General features: G+C 47.0%; 1 protein-coding gene across 1 annotated transcript in view; it reads right to left on the reverse strand.

Annotated features, from left to right (window-relative positions):
* Nucleotides 1-10,366, reverse strand: part of TRNAU1AP (tRNA selenocysteine 1 associated protein 1) — a 25,285-nt gene extending 14,919 nt beyond the window's left edge. Inside the window, exons 1-4 of the mRNA XM_017856468.1 lie at nt 10,225-10,366; nt 9,628-9,725; nt 2,295-2,394; nt 1,315-1,367 (exon numbers count right to left, since the gene is read on the reverse strand). Of these exons, the coding sequence (XP_017711957.1) occupies nt 1,315-1,367; nt 2,295-2,394; nt 9,628-9,725; nt 10,225-10,251 (278 nt within the window). The 5' untranslated portion in view covers nt 10,252-10,366. The remainder of the gene's footprint in view (nt 1-1,314; nt 1,368-2,294; nt 2,395-9,627; nt 9,726-10,224) is intronic.
* Nucleotides 10,367-12,887: the final 2,521 nt, after the last annotated feature.

Raw genomic sequence — 12,887 nt, forward strand, 5'->3', positions numbered from 1 at the left:
AGNCAGGCAGATCACGAGGTCAGGAGATCAAGACCATCCTGGCTAACACGGTGAAACCCCGTCTCTACTAAAAATACAAAAAAATTAGCCGGGCGTGGTGGCGGGCACCTGTAGTCCCAGCTACTTGGGAGGCTGAGGCAGGAGAATGGCATGAACCCAGGGCGGGGAGTGTAGCTTGCAGTGAGTGGACGTCACGCCACTGCACTCCAGCCTGGGCAACAGAGCAAGACTCTGTCTCAAAAAAAAAAAAAAGAATACACAAAGACACAAAGAAAAACAAAATTGCTATAACCCAACCACTTGAAGGCACTCACGATAAATGCTTTGATATGTATACTTTTATCTTCTTTTCTTATGGCTTTTCTTCTAAAATGTTCATAAATACGATCCATCGTATTTTGTTTCTAGTATTTTTTTTCACTTTCAACATATTGCCAACATCTTTACATGTCAGTATACTCCAACATGACTTGTTAGTGGATATACAGCATCCTAACTAATGACCATAATTTAATCACTTCCCTACTATTAGGTTATTTGGGTTTTCCCCAACTTTAGTCATTATACGCAATACTTCAATGAACACATCTGAAGCTAATCTTTGCACACATCCATGAATAAATCCTGAGAAGTTGAATTATAGGGTTAATGCATCTAAATGTTTTTTAAGCTTTTGGTACAGTTTTAATGCTTTCAAATGGCAACCTGAAATTCCAATCAATTTATGTTGCTGTAACAGGTCAATTCATTGGGTTTCTTTTTTGAGACAGGTTCTCACTCTGTTGCCCAGGCTGGAGTGCAGTGGCACGATCATGGCTCATGGTAGCCTTGATCATTGTAGCCCTCTCTGGGCTCATGTGATCCTCCTGCCTCAGCCTTCTGAGTAGCTGGGACTACAGGTGCATGCCACCATGCTCAGCTAATATTTGTATTTTCTTGTAGGGACGGGGTTTTGCCACATTGCCCAGGCTATTCTTGAACTCCCAGGCTCAGGCAATCAGCCTGTTTTGGCCTCCCACAGTGCTGGGATTACAGGTATTAGCCACTGAACCTGGTTAACAGGGCATTTCTTATTGAATAAAACTTCAATACTGTGAGGAGTAGCAGGGTGGGAAGCCAGGGGTAGGGACCAAATACAGAAAAGCCAGGGCCTTGCATGAAGCACACCAGGAAGGTCCACCAGCGAGGAAGGGAGAAGGGCGTTGTCCTTCAGGAGGGGACCAAGTGCAGGCAAACCCGCTCCCCTCCTCCTGTATGGCAGTGATGGGCACAGTGACACATCTTACGTCTGTCTAGACATGACTTTGTACCTACCTGTTATCTGGTTGTTTCCCATAAGTGGCATAGTTCAGTTTAAAACGTTTCGCCTGGAAGTTTAAAAACAAAGAAACTAAAACAGAGAAAGGTGTTTCAAGAGTTGAACGATATTTGAAAAAAACTGAAATAAATTACCTTGGCCAAAACATCTCCCCCTCTCTAAGCCTCAGCTTTTTCTCCTGTATAAAATGAGGGGGTTGCACGGATGACCGCTAAGGGCACTGCCAGCTCCATGGTTCTATGAGCCCAGGTGTGCCAGCTGGTGCAGCTGTAAGCTAAGTAACTGTGGGAAGAGCAGAATGCAACTCTCTTGAAATGTGTCCTTGCTGCTGCCAGCCTATCCTAGTTCCTCAATCAGGCAAGAGGTCTATAGTTTCAAGTCTTCTGTTATGGGAGGCAGCAATGCAGAATGGAAAGGCATGGATTTGGGAGGCAACCAATCTTCAGTCTGAATCCTGGCTCTGCCATTTACTACCTGTGTTGCCTTGGGCAAGTTATATCAATTCCCTGAGCTTCAGTTTCCTGGGCCTATAAAGATAACAATGCCTACTGTACAGGGTTGTTATAGGATTAAATAAAAAAAGTATACAGTAGAAGGCCGGGCGCAGTGGCTCAAGCCTGTAATCCCAGCACTTTGGGAGGCCGAGGCGGGCGGATCACAAGGTCAGGAGATCGAGACCATCCTGGCTAACATGGTGAAACCCCGTCTCTACTAAAATTACAAAAAACTAGCCGGGCGAGGTGACGGGCGCCTGTAGTCTCAGCTACTTGGGAGGCTGAGGCAGGAGAATGGCGTAAACCCGGGAGGCGGAGCTTGCAGTCAGCTGAGATCCGGCCACTGCACTCCAGCCTGGGCGACAGAGCGAGACTCCGTCTCAGAAAAAAAAAAAAAAAAAAGTATACAGTAGAGATTCAATAGATGGTAGTAAGCAATGACAATAATAATGGCAACATCATCATTATCTAAATGTTCTTACAGGTGTGGCTCCTGGAAGGGGTTTCCCATTAATTTTATGCAAACACTTCTCAGCAGTGGCCAAATCTGCGAATTCTACAAAGCAGTAGCCAGCTGGGATCCTGGAAAAAAAGCAAACAGAGAAAGAAAATGGTTAAAGATAAAATGGCTCAAGATGAGGCCAGGCGCGATGGCTCACACCTATAATCCCAACAGTTTGGGAGGCCGAGGCAGGCAGATCACTCAAGGTCGGGAGTTCAAGACCAGCCTGGCCAACATGCTGAAACCCATCTCTGCTAAAAATACAAAAATTAGCTGGGCATGGTGGCGTATACCTGTAGTCCCAGTTTACTCAGGAGGCTGAGGCAGGAGAATTGCTGTAACCCTGGAGGTGGAGGTTGCAGTGAGCCGAGATCATGCCACACTGCTCCAGCCTGAGCAACAGGCTGGTTTGAGACTTGAAAAAAAAAAAAAAAAAAAACCGGCTCAAGATGGGTCTTAGCCTTAAAGGGAGAAAGAAACGGTTTTCTAATCTGAGTCAACACTGTTTTTGTTCCCTGCCATACCCCAGCTCAGACCTAATTTACAAACGTGAATATAAGGATTGCCCATCTGGGCCAGTCCAAGATTCCATCATCTTTATTTATTTATTTATGAGACAGATAATCAGCTCGATCTCAGCTCACGATAACCTCAGCCTCTCAGGTTCAAGCAATTATCCTCATGAATACTTGAAATTACAGGTACCCACCACCATGCCTGGCTAATTTTTGTATTTTTAGTAGAGATGGGATTTTGTCATGTTGGCCAGGCTGATCTTGAACTCCTGACCTCAGGGGATCCACCCACTTCAGCCTCCCAAAGTGCTGGGATTACAGGCTTGAGCCAAGGCACCTGGCCCCAGACTCATTTAGTAAACATTTATTTATGCATTTTATCATGTGTGAATACTCTTGCCAAAATTGTATTATGCAATCCCATCAAGCCTTTAGATCTAATAACCAGTTTCCAGGAAATTTTAGGGACAGACTATGCAAAACACCACAAGTAAACAAATGAATCCAGAAAGTATGATCTTTTCTTGTTTCTTCCTGAGACCGAGTTTCACTCTTGCTGCCCAGGCTGGAGTGCAATGACGCAATCTTGGCTCGCTGTGACATCCGACTCCTGGGTTCAAGAGATTCTCCTGTCTCCACCTCCCGGGTTCAAGTGATTCTCCTGCCTCAGCCTCCCGAGTAGCTGGGATTACAGGCATGCACCACCATGCCCAGCTAATTTTGTATTTTTAGTAGAGGTGGGATTTCTCCACGTTGGTCAGGCTGGTATTGAACTCCCAACCTCAGGTGATCCGCCCACCTCGGCCTCCCAAAGTTCTGGGATTACAGGAGTGAGACACCGCACTCAGCCTCGGAATGTAGCATCTTATAAAGACAACTAGCCTTACCTCCTTAAAAAGTTAAGCAGTATGAAGAAAGAAAGAGGTTGGCTTTTGTACATTAAAAGAGATTCAGAAGAACTAAATGCAATGCAGGTTCCTTGACTGAATTATAATTCACTAAAAAAATATTGTGGGGACAATTATAAAAATTTAAATGTAGACTTGCTATTATATGGTATTAGAGAATCACTGATAATTTTGTTAGTGTAATATAATCATTGTGGTTACGTAAGAAAATGTCCAGTTTCTGGCAAGATCGCGGAGATCCTTAGCAGTGAAGGGACACAATGCGCTCTATCGCCCAGGCTGGAGTGTAGGGGCACAGTATTGGCTCACTGCAACCTCCATCTCCTGGGTGCAGGCGATCCTCCTCCCTCAGCCTCCTGAGTAGCTGGGACTATAGGCACCCACCACCACGCCTAGCTAATTTTTGGATTTTCAGTAGAGATGGGGTTTTACCATGTTGACCAGGATGGTCTTGAATTCCCGACCTCAGGTGATCCACAAACCTCGGCCTCCCAAAGCACTGGAATTGTAGGCGTGAGCCACCATTCCCAGCCTGCAATTTACTTTCATATGGCTCAGGAAAAGAAATTATCAGGCAGGCGCGGTGGCTCATGCCTGTAATCTCAGCACTTTGGAAGGCTGAGGCAGGCGGATCACAAGGTCAGGAGATCAAGACCATCCTGGCTAACATGGTGAAACGCCATCAGTACTGAAAAATACAAAAAAAAAAATTAGCCAGGCGTGGTGGTGGGCACCTGTAGTCCCAGTTACTCATGAGGCTAAGGCAGGAGAATGGCGTGAACCCGGGAGGCAGAGCTTGCAGTGAGCCAGATTGCACCACTGCACTGCACTCCAGCCAGAGCAAGACTCCGTCTCCAAAATAAAAAAAAAAAAGAAAGAAATTATCTAGCAAATATAGATAAATGTTTATTTTTTCTTTTATCTTTTTTTTTTTTTGAGACAGAGTCTCAAAAAAACCCGATAGACTGTACCTAACCAGGGGGTGTCTGTGAGATTCTGAGCATTTTATCTTTGAAAGAGTCACTAAGAGATATAAGTAAGAGAATATGACAACCGAAGAGATTTATACTGAAAATGTCACATTTTCTTAACATCACCCTATAAAGCTATCACCAATAAAAAGATGAGCCTGGGCAAGATGGGAAAACACCACCTCTACAAAAAATACAAAAATTAGCTGGGTATGGGTGGAGTGCACCTGTAGTCCCAGCTACCTGCATGGGTGAGGCAGGAGAATTGCCTGAGCCCAGAAGGTTGAGGCTGTGGTTAGCCTTGTTCACACAACTGCACTCCAGCCTTGGCGACAAAGTGATACCTTGTAAAAACAAAACAAAACCAACAAACAAAAGAAAACCAAATCACATAGCTGGTATGTGCCAAAGTATAGAACTGAATTCAGGACAGTCTGACTATTTATTTAAGAGACAAGGTCAGGCCGGGCACAGTGGCTCACACCTGTAATCCCAGCACTTTGGGAGGCCGAGGCGGGCAGATCACAAGGTCAGAAGATGGAGACCATCCTGGCCAACATGGTGAAACCCCTCCTCTACTGAAAATACAAAAATTGGCCAGACTCGGTGGCTCACGCCTATAATCCCAGCACTTTGGGAGGCGGAGGCGGGCGGATTGACTGAGTTTAGGAGTTTGAGACCAACCTGGGCAACACGATGAAACCCCATCTCTACTAAAAATACAAAAAAAAAGTAGTCAGGCATGGTGCTATGTGCTGTAGTCCCAGCTACTTGGGAGCCTGAGGCATGAGAATTGCTTGAACCCGGGAGGCAGAGGTTGCAGTGAGCCGAGATCGTACCACTGCACTCTAGCCTGGGTGACACAGCGAGACTGTGTCTCAAAAACAAAAAAAAACACAAAAATTAGCTGGGTGTGATGGTGTGTGCCTGTAATCCCAGCTACTCAGGAGGCTGAGGCACAAGAGTCACTTGAACCTGGAGGCAGAGATAACAGTGAGCCGAGATCATGCCACTGCACTCCAGCCTGGCAACAGAGCAAGACTTCATCTCAAAAAATAAATAAATAAATGAACTAGCCAGGCAGGCCTGGCGCGGTGTCTCACGCATGTAATTCCAACACTTTGGGAGGCCAAGGCGGGTGGGTCACGAGGTCAGGAGTTCTGACCAACATGGTGACAAAAAAAAAAATTAGCCAGGCATAGTGGCGCGTGCCTGTAATCCCAGCTACGCGGGAGGCTGAGGCAGGAGAACTGCTTGAATTTGGGGAGGTGGAGGTTGCAGTGAGCTGAAATCTTGCCACTACACTCCAGCCTGGGCGATAGAGCGAGACTCGTCTCAAAAGAAAAAAAAAAAAAGACAAAAATTAGGTGGGTATTGGCCAGGTGCAGTGGCTCATGCCTGTAATCCCAGCACTTTGGGAGGCCAAGGAGGGCAGATCACAAGGTCAACAGATCAAGACTATCCTGGCCAGTGCTGTGAAACCCCATCTCTACTAAAAACACAAAAATGAGCTGGGCGTGGTGGCACGTGCGTGTAGTCCTAGCTACTCAGGAGGCTGAGGCAGGAGAATGGCTTGAACTCAAGAGGTGAAGATTGCAGTGAGCTGAGATTGCACCACTGCACTCCTGCCTGGTGACGGACACTGTCTCAAAATAAAACACCAAGATTAGAGAAAAGGATAAAAGACCCAAGAAAAATTAATATATAATATAGCCTGGGTGACAAGAGCAAAACTCCATCTCAAAGTAAAAAAAAAAAACAAAAAACAAAAAAGAAACATGTAAGAAACAAGAGTTCTAAATCTTATTTCAATAGAGTAAGGCTGGTCCCAGTGGCTCATGCCTGTAATTCAGCAATTTGGGAGGCCAAGGCAGACAGATCAACTGAGGTTAGGAGTTCGAGGCTAGCCTGGCCAACATGGCGAAACCCCATCTACACTAAAAATAGAAAAAATTAGGCCAGGCGGCAGTGGCTCATGCCTGTAATCCCAGCACTTTGGGAGGCCGAGGCAGGCGGAGATCAGGAGATTGAGACCATCCTGGCTAACATGGTGAAATCCCATCTCTACTAAAAATACAAAAAATTAGCTGGATGTGGTGGCACACGCCTGTAGTCCCAGCTACTCAGGAGGCTAAGGCAGGAGAATCACTTGAACCTGGGAGGCAGAGGTTGCAGAGAGCTGAGATCGCACCACTGCACTCCTGCCTGGGCGACACAGCAAGACTCTGTCTCAAAAAAAAAGAGCCAGGCGTGGTGGCAGGCACTTGTAATTCCCAGCTACTGGACAGTCTCAGACAGGAGAATGGCTTGAACCCAGGAGGCAGAAGTGGCAGTGAGCCAAGATTGTGCCACTGCACTCCAGCCTGGGCGACAGAGCGAGACTACGCCTCAGAAAAAAAAAAAAAGATTAAAATGTGAGAATCTATGCCAGTGTTTTATTTATTTATTTATTTTTGTGACAAAGTCTCCCTCTGTCGCCCAGGCTAGAGCGCAGTGGCACGATCTCAGCTCACTGCAACCTCTGCCTCTTGGGTTCAAACGATTCTCCTGCCTCAGCCTCCCAAGTAGCTGGAACTACAGGTGTGTGTCACCACACCTGGCTAATTTTTGTATTTCTTTTAGTAGAGACGGGATTTCACCATGTTGTCCAGGCTGGTCTCAAATTTCTGACCTCAAGTGATCTGCCCGCTTCAGCCTCCCAAAGTGCTGGGATTACAGGTATGAGCCACCGTGCCCAGCCTATGCCAGTGTTTTAAAAAGTAGAAAGTGTTACAGAGGGGGAGGGGGGAGGGATGGAATTGGGAGTTATACCTGATATAAATGACGAGTTGATGGGTGCAGCACACCAACATGGCACAAGTATACATATGTAACAAACCTGCATGTTGTGCACATGTACCCTAGAACTTAAAAAGTATAATTAAAAAATAATAATAATAACAATAAAAAAAAGAAAGTGTTACAGAATGAATTTTCATACCAGTAGCTGATTATCTGGGGTTTTCTGCTTAGAAGAGCAAGAAGAGAAATATTTAGGTGGGCATGATTTACCAGTCAGAAAAATATTTTCCTAGGTAATGGGGTTCTGAATACACAAAGTATCTTTCAAATGTCTCATCTCTACTTTTAAACCATTTGATGTTTTAGCAAGCCACATGTAGCAGAGTACCTAGAAAAGAGTGGCTGCTCAATAAACACTAACAAATGGATAATTCCCTAAGGAAAACTAAGACCTCAAAGAGAAAGAAGAAAATGGAGGCAATAGAGCACCACTATCTGAAAATATTGTGTATTTGGTTTTGTTTACTTATTTACTGTCTCATTCCCCACTAGAATGTAGTAAACTCCATCAGCAGGGGCTATATCTGGATTATTTCAGCCAGGAATCTAGAACAGTAGCACATTGTAGTATCTCCGCAAACAATTTTTTTTTTTGAGACGGAGTTTCGCTCTTATTGCCGAGACTGCAGTGCAATGGCGCGATCTCAGTTCACTGCAACCTCCGCCTCCCAGGTTCAAGCGATTCTCCTGCCTCAGCCTCCCAAGTAGCTGGGATTACAGGCATGCATCACCATGCCCGGCTAATTTTTTTATTTTTAGTAGAGATGGGGTTTCTCCATGTTGGTCAGACTGGTCTCGAACTCCTGACTTCAGGTGATCTGCCCTTCTCGCCTCCCAAACTGCTGGGATTACAGGTGTGAGGCACCGCGCCCGGCCTCCACAATTTTTTAAATGAATGACATAAGAGTTAAGGGCCCTCATGAGCTTTCAGGATAGACTCAAATTCAAGTCCTGACTTGTTATTTATTATAATTTTTTTTTTTTTTTGAGATGGAGTCTCGTTCTGTCACCCAGGCTGGAGTGCAGTGGCGCAATCTCAGTTCACTACAAGCTCCACCTCCCGGGTTCAAGCGATTCTCCTGACTCAGCCTCCCAAGTAGCTGGGATTATAGGCACCTGCCACCATGCCTGGCTAACTTTTTGTATTTTTAGTAGAGACAGGGTTTCACCGTGTTAGCCAGGATGGTCTCGATCTCCTGACCTCGTGATCTGCCTGCCTCAGCTTCCCAAAGTGCTGGGATTACAGGTGTGAGCCACCGCGCCAGGCTTTATTGTAACTCTTAATTAAGCCTCTTCATAATAGTACGTACTTACCTCAGAAGTGTCTGAGGTTTTAAGAAGATAATAAATGTAAAGTGCTTATTACTCAGCAGATCGTAATCTGACTATACTTACTGAGCATATGCTATATGCCAGACACTGTCCTAATGATGAATGTGAATTAACTCATTTAATCCTCACCATAACTCTAGGAGATATGTGCTGTTATTATTTCCATTTTTATACTCAAAGCGAATGAGACAGAGCAGTTAAGTAACTTACCCAAGATCATACAGTAGAAATAGTTTTCAAACCCAGTCTCGCTTGAGTCCTGCCTTTGGTTTTTTTTTTTTTTTTTTTTGACAGAGTTTTCCTCTTCTTGCCCAGGCTGGAGTACAGTGGCACAATCTCGGCTCACTGCAACCTCCGCCTCCCTGCAACCTCCGCCTCCCTTGTTCAAGCGATTCTCATGCCTCAGCCTCCCCAGTACCTGGGATTACAGGTGCCTGCCACCATACCCAGCTAATTTTTGTATTTTTAGTAGAGACAGGGTTTCACCATGTTGGCCAGGCTGGTCTCAAACTCCTGACCTCGGCCTCCCAAAGTGCTGGGATTACGGTGTGACCCACCACGCCTGGCAAGTCCTGCCCTTAAGCTACATGCTATCCTTCCACTCATTAGGACCTCAAAATGTTAGCCGTTATAATTTTACAGTGACTATCACTAGGGTTAGTGAGAAGCCATGACTACGATGTTTACATTCTCATACATGACAGCTGCAACGAGATGTATTAAGAGAGACCTCAGATGAGACTTACCCAGTGAGGCGGTTTCGGATAATTTTGACGCTCATTACCGTCTCCCCCATGGTGGCAAAGGCTCTGGAGATGAAGTTCTCATCCATGTAGGGTTCCAGCTGCGTAAAAACAAGAGCGCAGCGGCTCAGGCTGGCAGCCGGGCTTCCCACTCCGGGTTCCAGAGCCCCTCTGCGTCAGCCCAGGGCTGGCTACGCGCCGCTGGGGGAGCGAGGGGCGAAGTTCGCCTCCGCTGAGCGGCCTGAACCCCAGCTCCTTTGGTTTAAGCTTGCCCCCTTTAGGGAGCCTACCCTTGGACCTAGAAACCCCACTCCTCCGGTCCTAGAACAGCGCGCCTCAGTCCTTCGATTCCTCCCATTCTATGTCCCCAAAGCACCACCTTTCCCTCCCACGAACCCAGGTGGGGCCCCAGGACCCCTAGTCTCACGGACTCAGCTTTTTCACTTAGATGCTGGAATTCGCTTCTGTGTCACCAAAAAGAACCCCATCACACGTCTCCCCTTTTTGGGATCCCAAGTCCCCTCCTCCTCAGACACTTCCTCCCTCGCGAAACCAAGACGCTTCCTCGTCCTCAGACCCCGGACTACTACCCTCACTCACGTCGCCCATCCACAGGCTGGCCGCCATGCCCGCGCACCCGGGTGGGGCTTTGCGGGAGGGGCTCTGCGGGCGGGGCTCAAAGGCCCGCGCCGGCGCCAATGCTGGGGGCAGAGACCGCTACAGAGCATGCGCCTCCGACGCCTTCTGCGCAGGCTCCAGAGCTCAGCGGCCAGGGTCCGGCCGGGTGTTCAGCTCCGAGTTTTTCCTGCAACCAGCTGAGCGCTGGGCTTCCGGATCGCGGTAGTTCAGGCTGGAATGGGGCGGGCCAGATACCACCTTGCCCAGGCGGCTGGGTTACCTGGGTTTATTTCTGACTTTGTATATTTAGAAAACAAACAAAACCACACACACACAAACACACACACACATACACTCTCTTCTGACTTTATATAGAAAAAACCACACACACACATATAATTACAACATTAATATATGCTCGTTAGGGCCGGGCACGGTGGCTCACGCCTGTAATCTCACCACTTTAGGAGGCCGAGGCGGGCGGATCACGAGGTCTAGAGATCCAGACTATCCTGGCCAACAGGGGGAAACCCCTTCTCTACTAAAAGTACAAAAATTAGCTACTCGGGAGACTGAGGCAGGAGAATCACTTAAACCCGGGCGGGGGGAGGTTGCAGTGAGCCGAGATCGTGCCATTGCACTCCAGCCTGGTGACAGAGCAAGAATTCGTTTCAAATATATATATATGCTCGTTACTTGGGTTTATTTCTGACTTTATATATTTAGAAAGCAAGGCCGGGCACGGTGGCTCACGCCTGTAATCCCAGCACTTTGGGAGGCCGAGACGGGCGGATCACGAGGTCAGGAGATTGAGACCATTCTGGCTAACACGGTGAAACCCCGTCTCTACTGAAAATACAAAAAATTAGCCGGGCGCGGTAGCAGGCGCCTGCAGTCCCAGCTACACGGGAGGCTGAGGCAGGAGAATGGCGTGAACCCGGGAGGCGGAGCTTGTAGTGAGCCGAGATCGCGCCACTGCACTCCAGCCTGGGCGACAGAGGGAGACTCCGTCTCAAAAAAAATAATAAAATAAAATAAAAATAAAAATAAAAAATTAGCCGGTATGATGGTGAGCGCTTGTAGTCCCAGCTACTCAGGAGGCTGAGACAGGAGAATCATTTGAACCCGGGAGGCAGAGGCTGCAGTGAGCCGAGATCGCGCCATTGCACTCCAGCCTGAGCGAATGAGGGAGACTCTGTCTCAAAAAAACAAAACAAAACAAAAAGAATACACTCGTACACACACACACAAACACACATATAATTACAACATTAATATATGCTCGTTGTAAAAAACCGCAGACAGGGCCAGGCGCGGTGGCTCATGCCTGTAATCCCAGCACTTTGGGAGGTCGAGGCAGACGGATCACAAGGTCAGAAGATCGAGACCATCCTGGCTAACACAGTGAAACCTCGTCTCTACTAAAAATACAAAAAATTAGCCGGGCGTGGTGGCGGGCACCTGTAGTCCCAGCTACTCGGGAGGCTGAGGCAGGAGAATGGCGTGAACTGGGGAGGCGGAGCTTGCAGTGAGCAGAGATGGTGCCACTGCACTCCAGCCTGGGCGAGAGTGCGAGACTCCGTCTCAAAACAAAACAAAACAAAACAAAACAAAACAAAAAAAACTGCTGATACAAGTGCGTCAAAAAAAGTTAAAATGTCTCTCTTGACAACCTGGTTCCACTACCTCCCTGCTGTTACCAGCGGTTCTTGGGCTCTCAATGCAACAGAAATTAACATGAAGCTAAAAGAGTTTTCCCAGACAAATATTCACTGGAGCTTATGCCTGGGTATAAGGGAGGCAGCACAAGAGAGCGAGAATTCCCTGACTCTCCAAAAAGAGCTGGTTGAGATTTTTTATTAGGCAAAGCACAGAAGGGTGAAGGGTATACAGGCTGGGCAGGACAAAGCTCATGAGGGTGGGATATGCAGGTCAGCATATCCTGTTGTAATGATTATCTTTTTTTTTTTGAGACTGTGTCTTCCTTTGTTGCCCAGGCTGGAGTGCAATGGCACAATCTCGGCTCACTGCAACCTCTGCCTCCTGGATTCTAGTTATTCTCCTGCTTTGCCTCCCGAGTAGCTGGGATTACAGGTGCCCACCACCACGCCCAGCTAATGTTTGTATTTTCCGTAGAAACAACATGGTTTCACCATGTTGGTCAGGCTGGTCTCGAACTCCTGACCTTAGATGATCCACCCGCCTTGGCCTCCCAAAGTGCTGGGATTACAGGTGTGAGCCACCCACCACGCCCAGACAATGATTATCTTGAGTACTGGGCTACCTGGTGGTTTGGCTGTCAGCAACAAGGCTTTAAATGAAGTGTTCAGCATTTCTTCCTGAGATGAGACATTTCACAATCTTGGTTGGATAATTTGGATCTCCTAAGGCCAGATCCTAGAATTCTTTTTATTTTATTTTATTTTATTTATTTATTTATTCAGTCAGTCAGTCATTCTGAGAGAGGATCTCTCTCTGTCGCCCAGGCTGGAGCACATTGGCACAATCTTGGCTCACTGCAGCCTCGAACTCCTGGACTCAAGTGATCCTCCTGCCTCAGCCTCCAGAGTAGCTGAGACTACAGGAGGCCACCACACCTGGCTTATTTTATTATTATTATTATTATTTTTTTTTTTTTTGTAGAC

This window comes from Rhinopithecus bieti, unplaced genomic scaffold, assembly GCF_001698545.2.
Source record: "Rhinopithecus bieti isolate Rb0 unplaced genomic scaffold, ASM169854v2 scaffold_41082, whole genome shotgun sequence".
In the NCBI taxonomy this organism is placed as follows: Eukaryota; Metazoa; Chordata; class Mammalia; order Primates; family Cercopithecidae; genus Rhinopithecus; species Rhinopithecus bieti.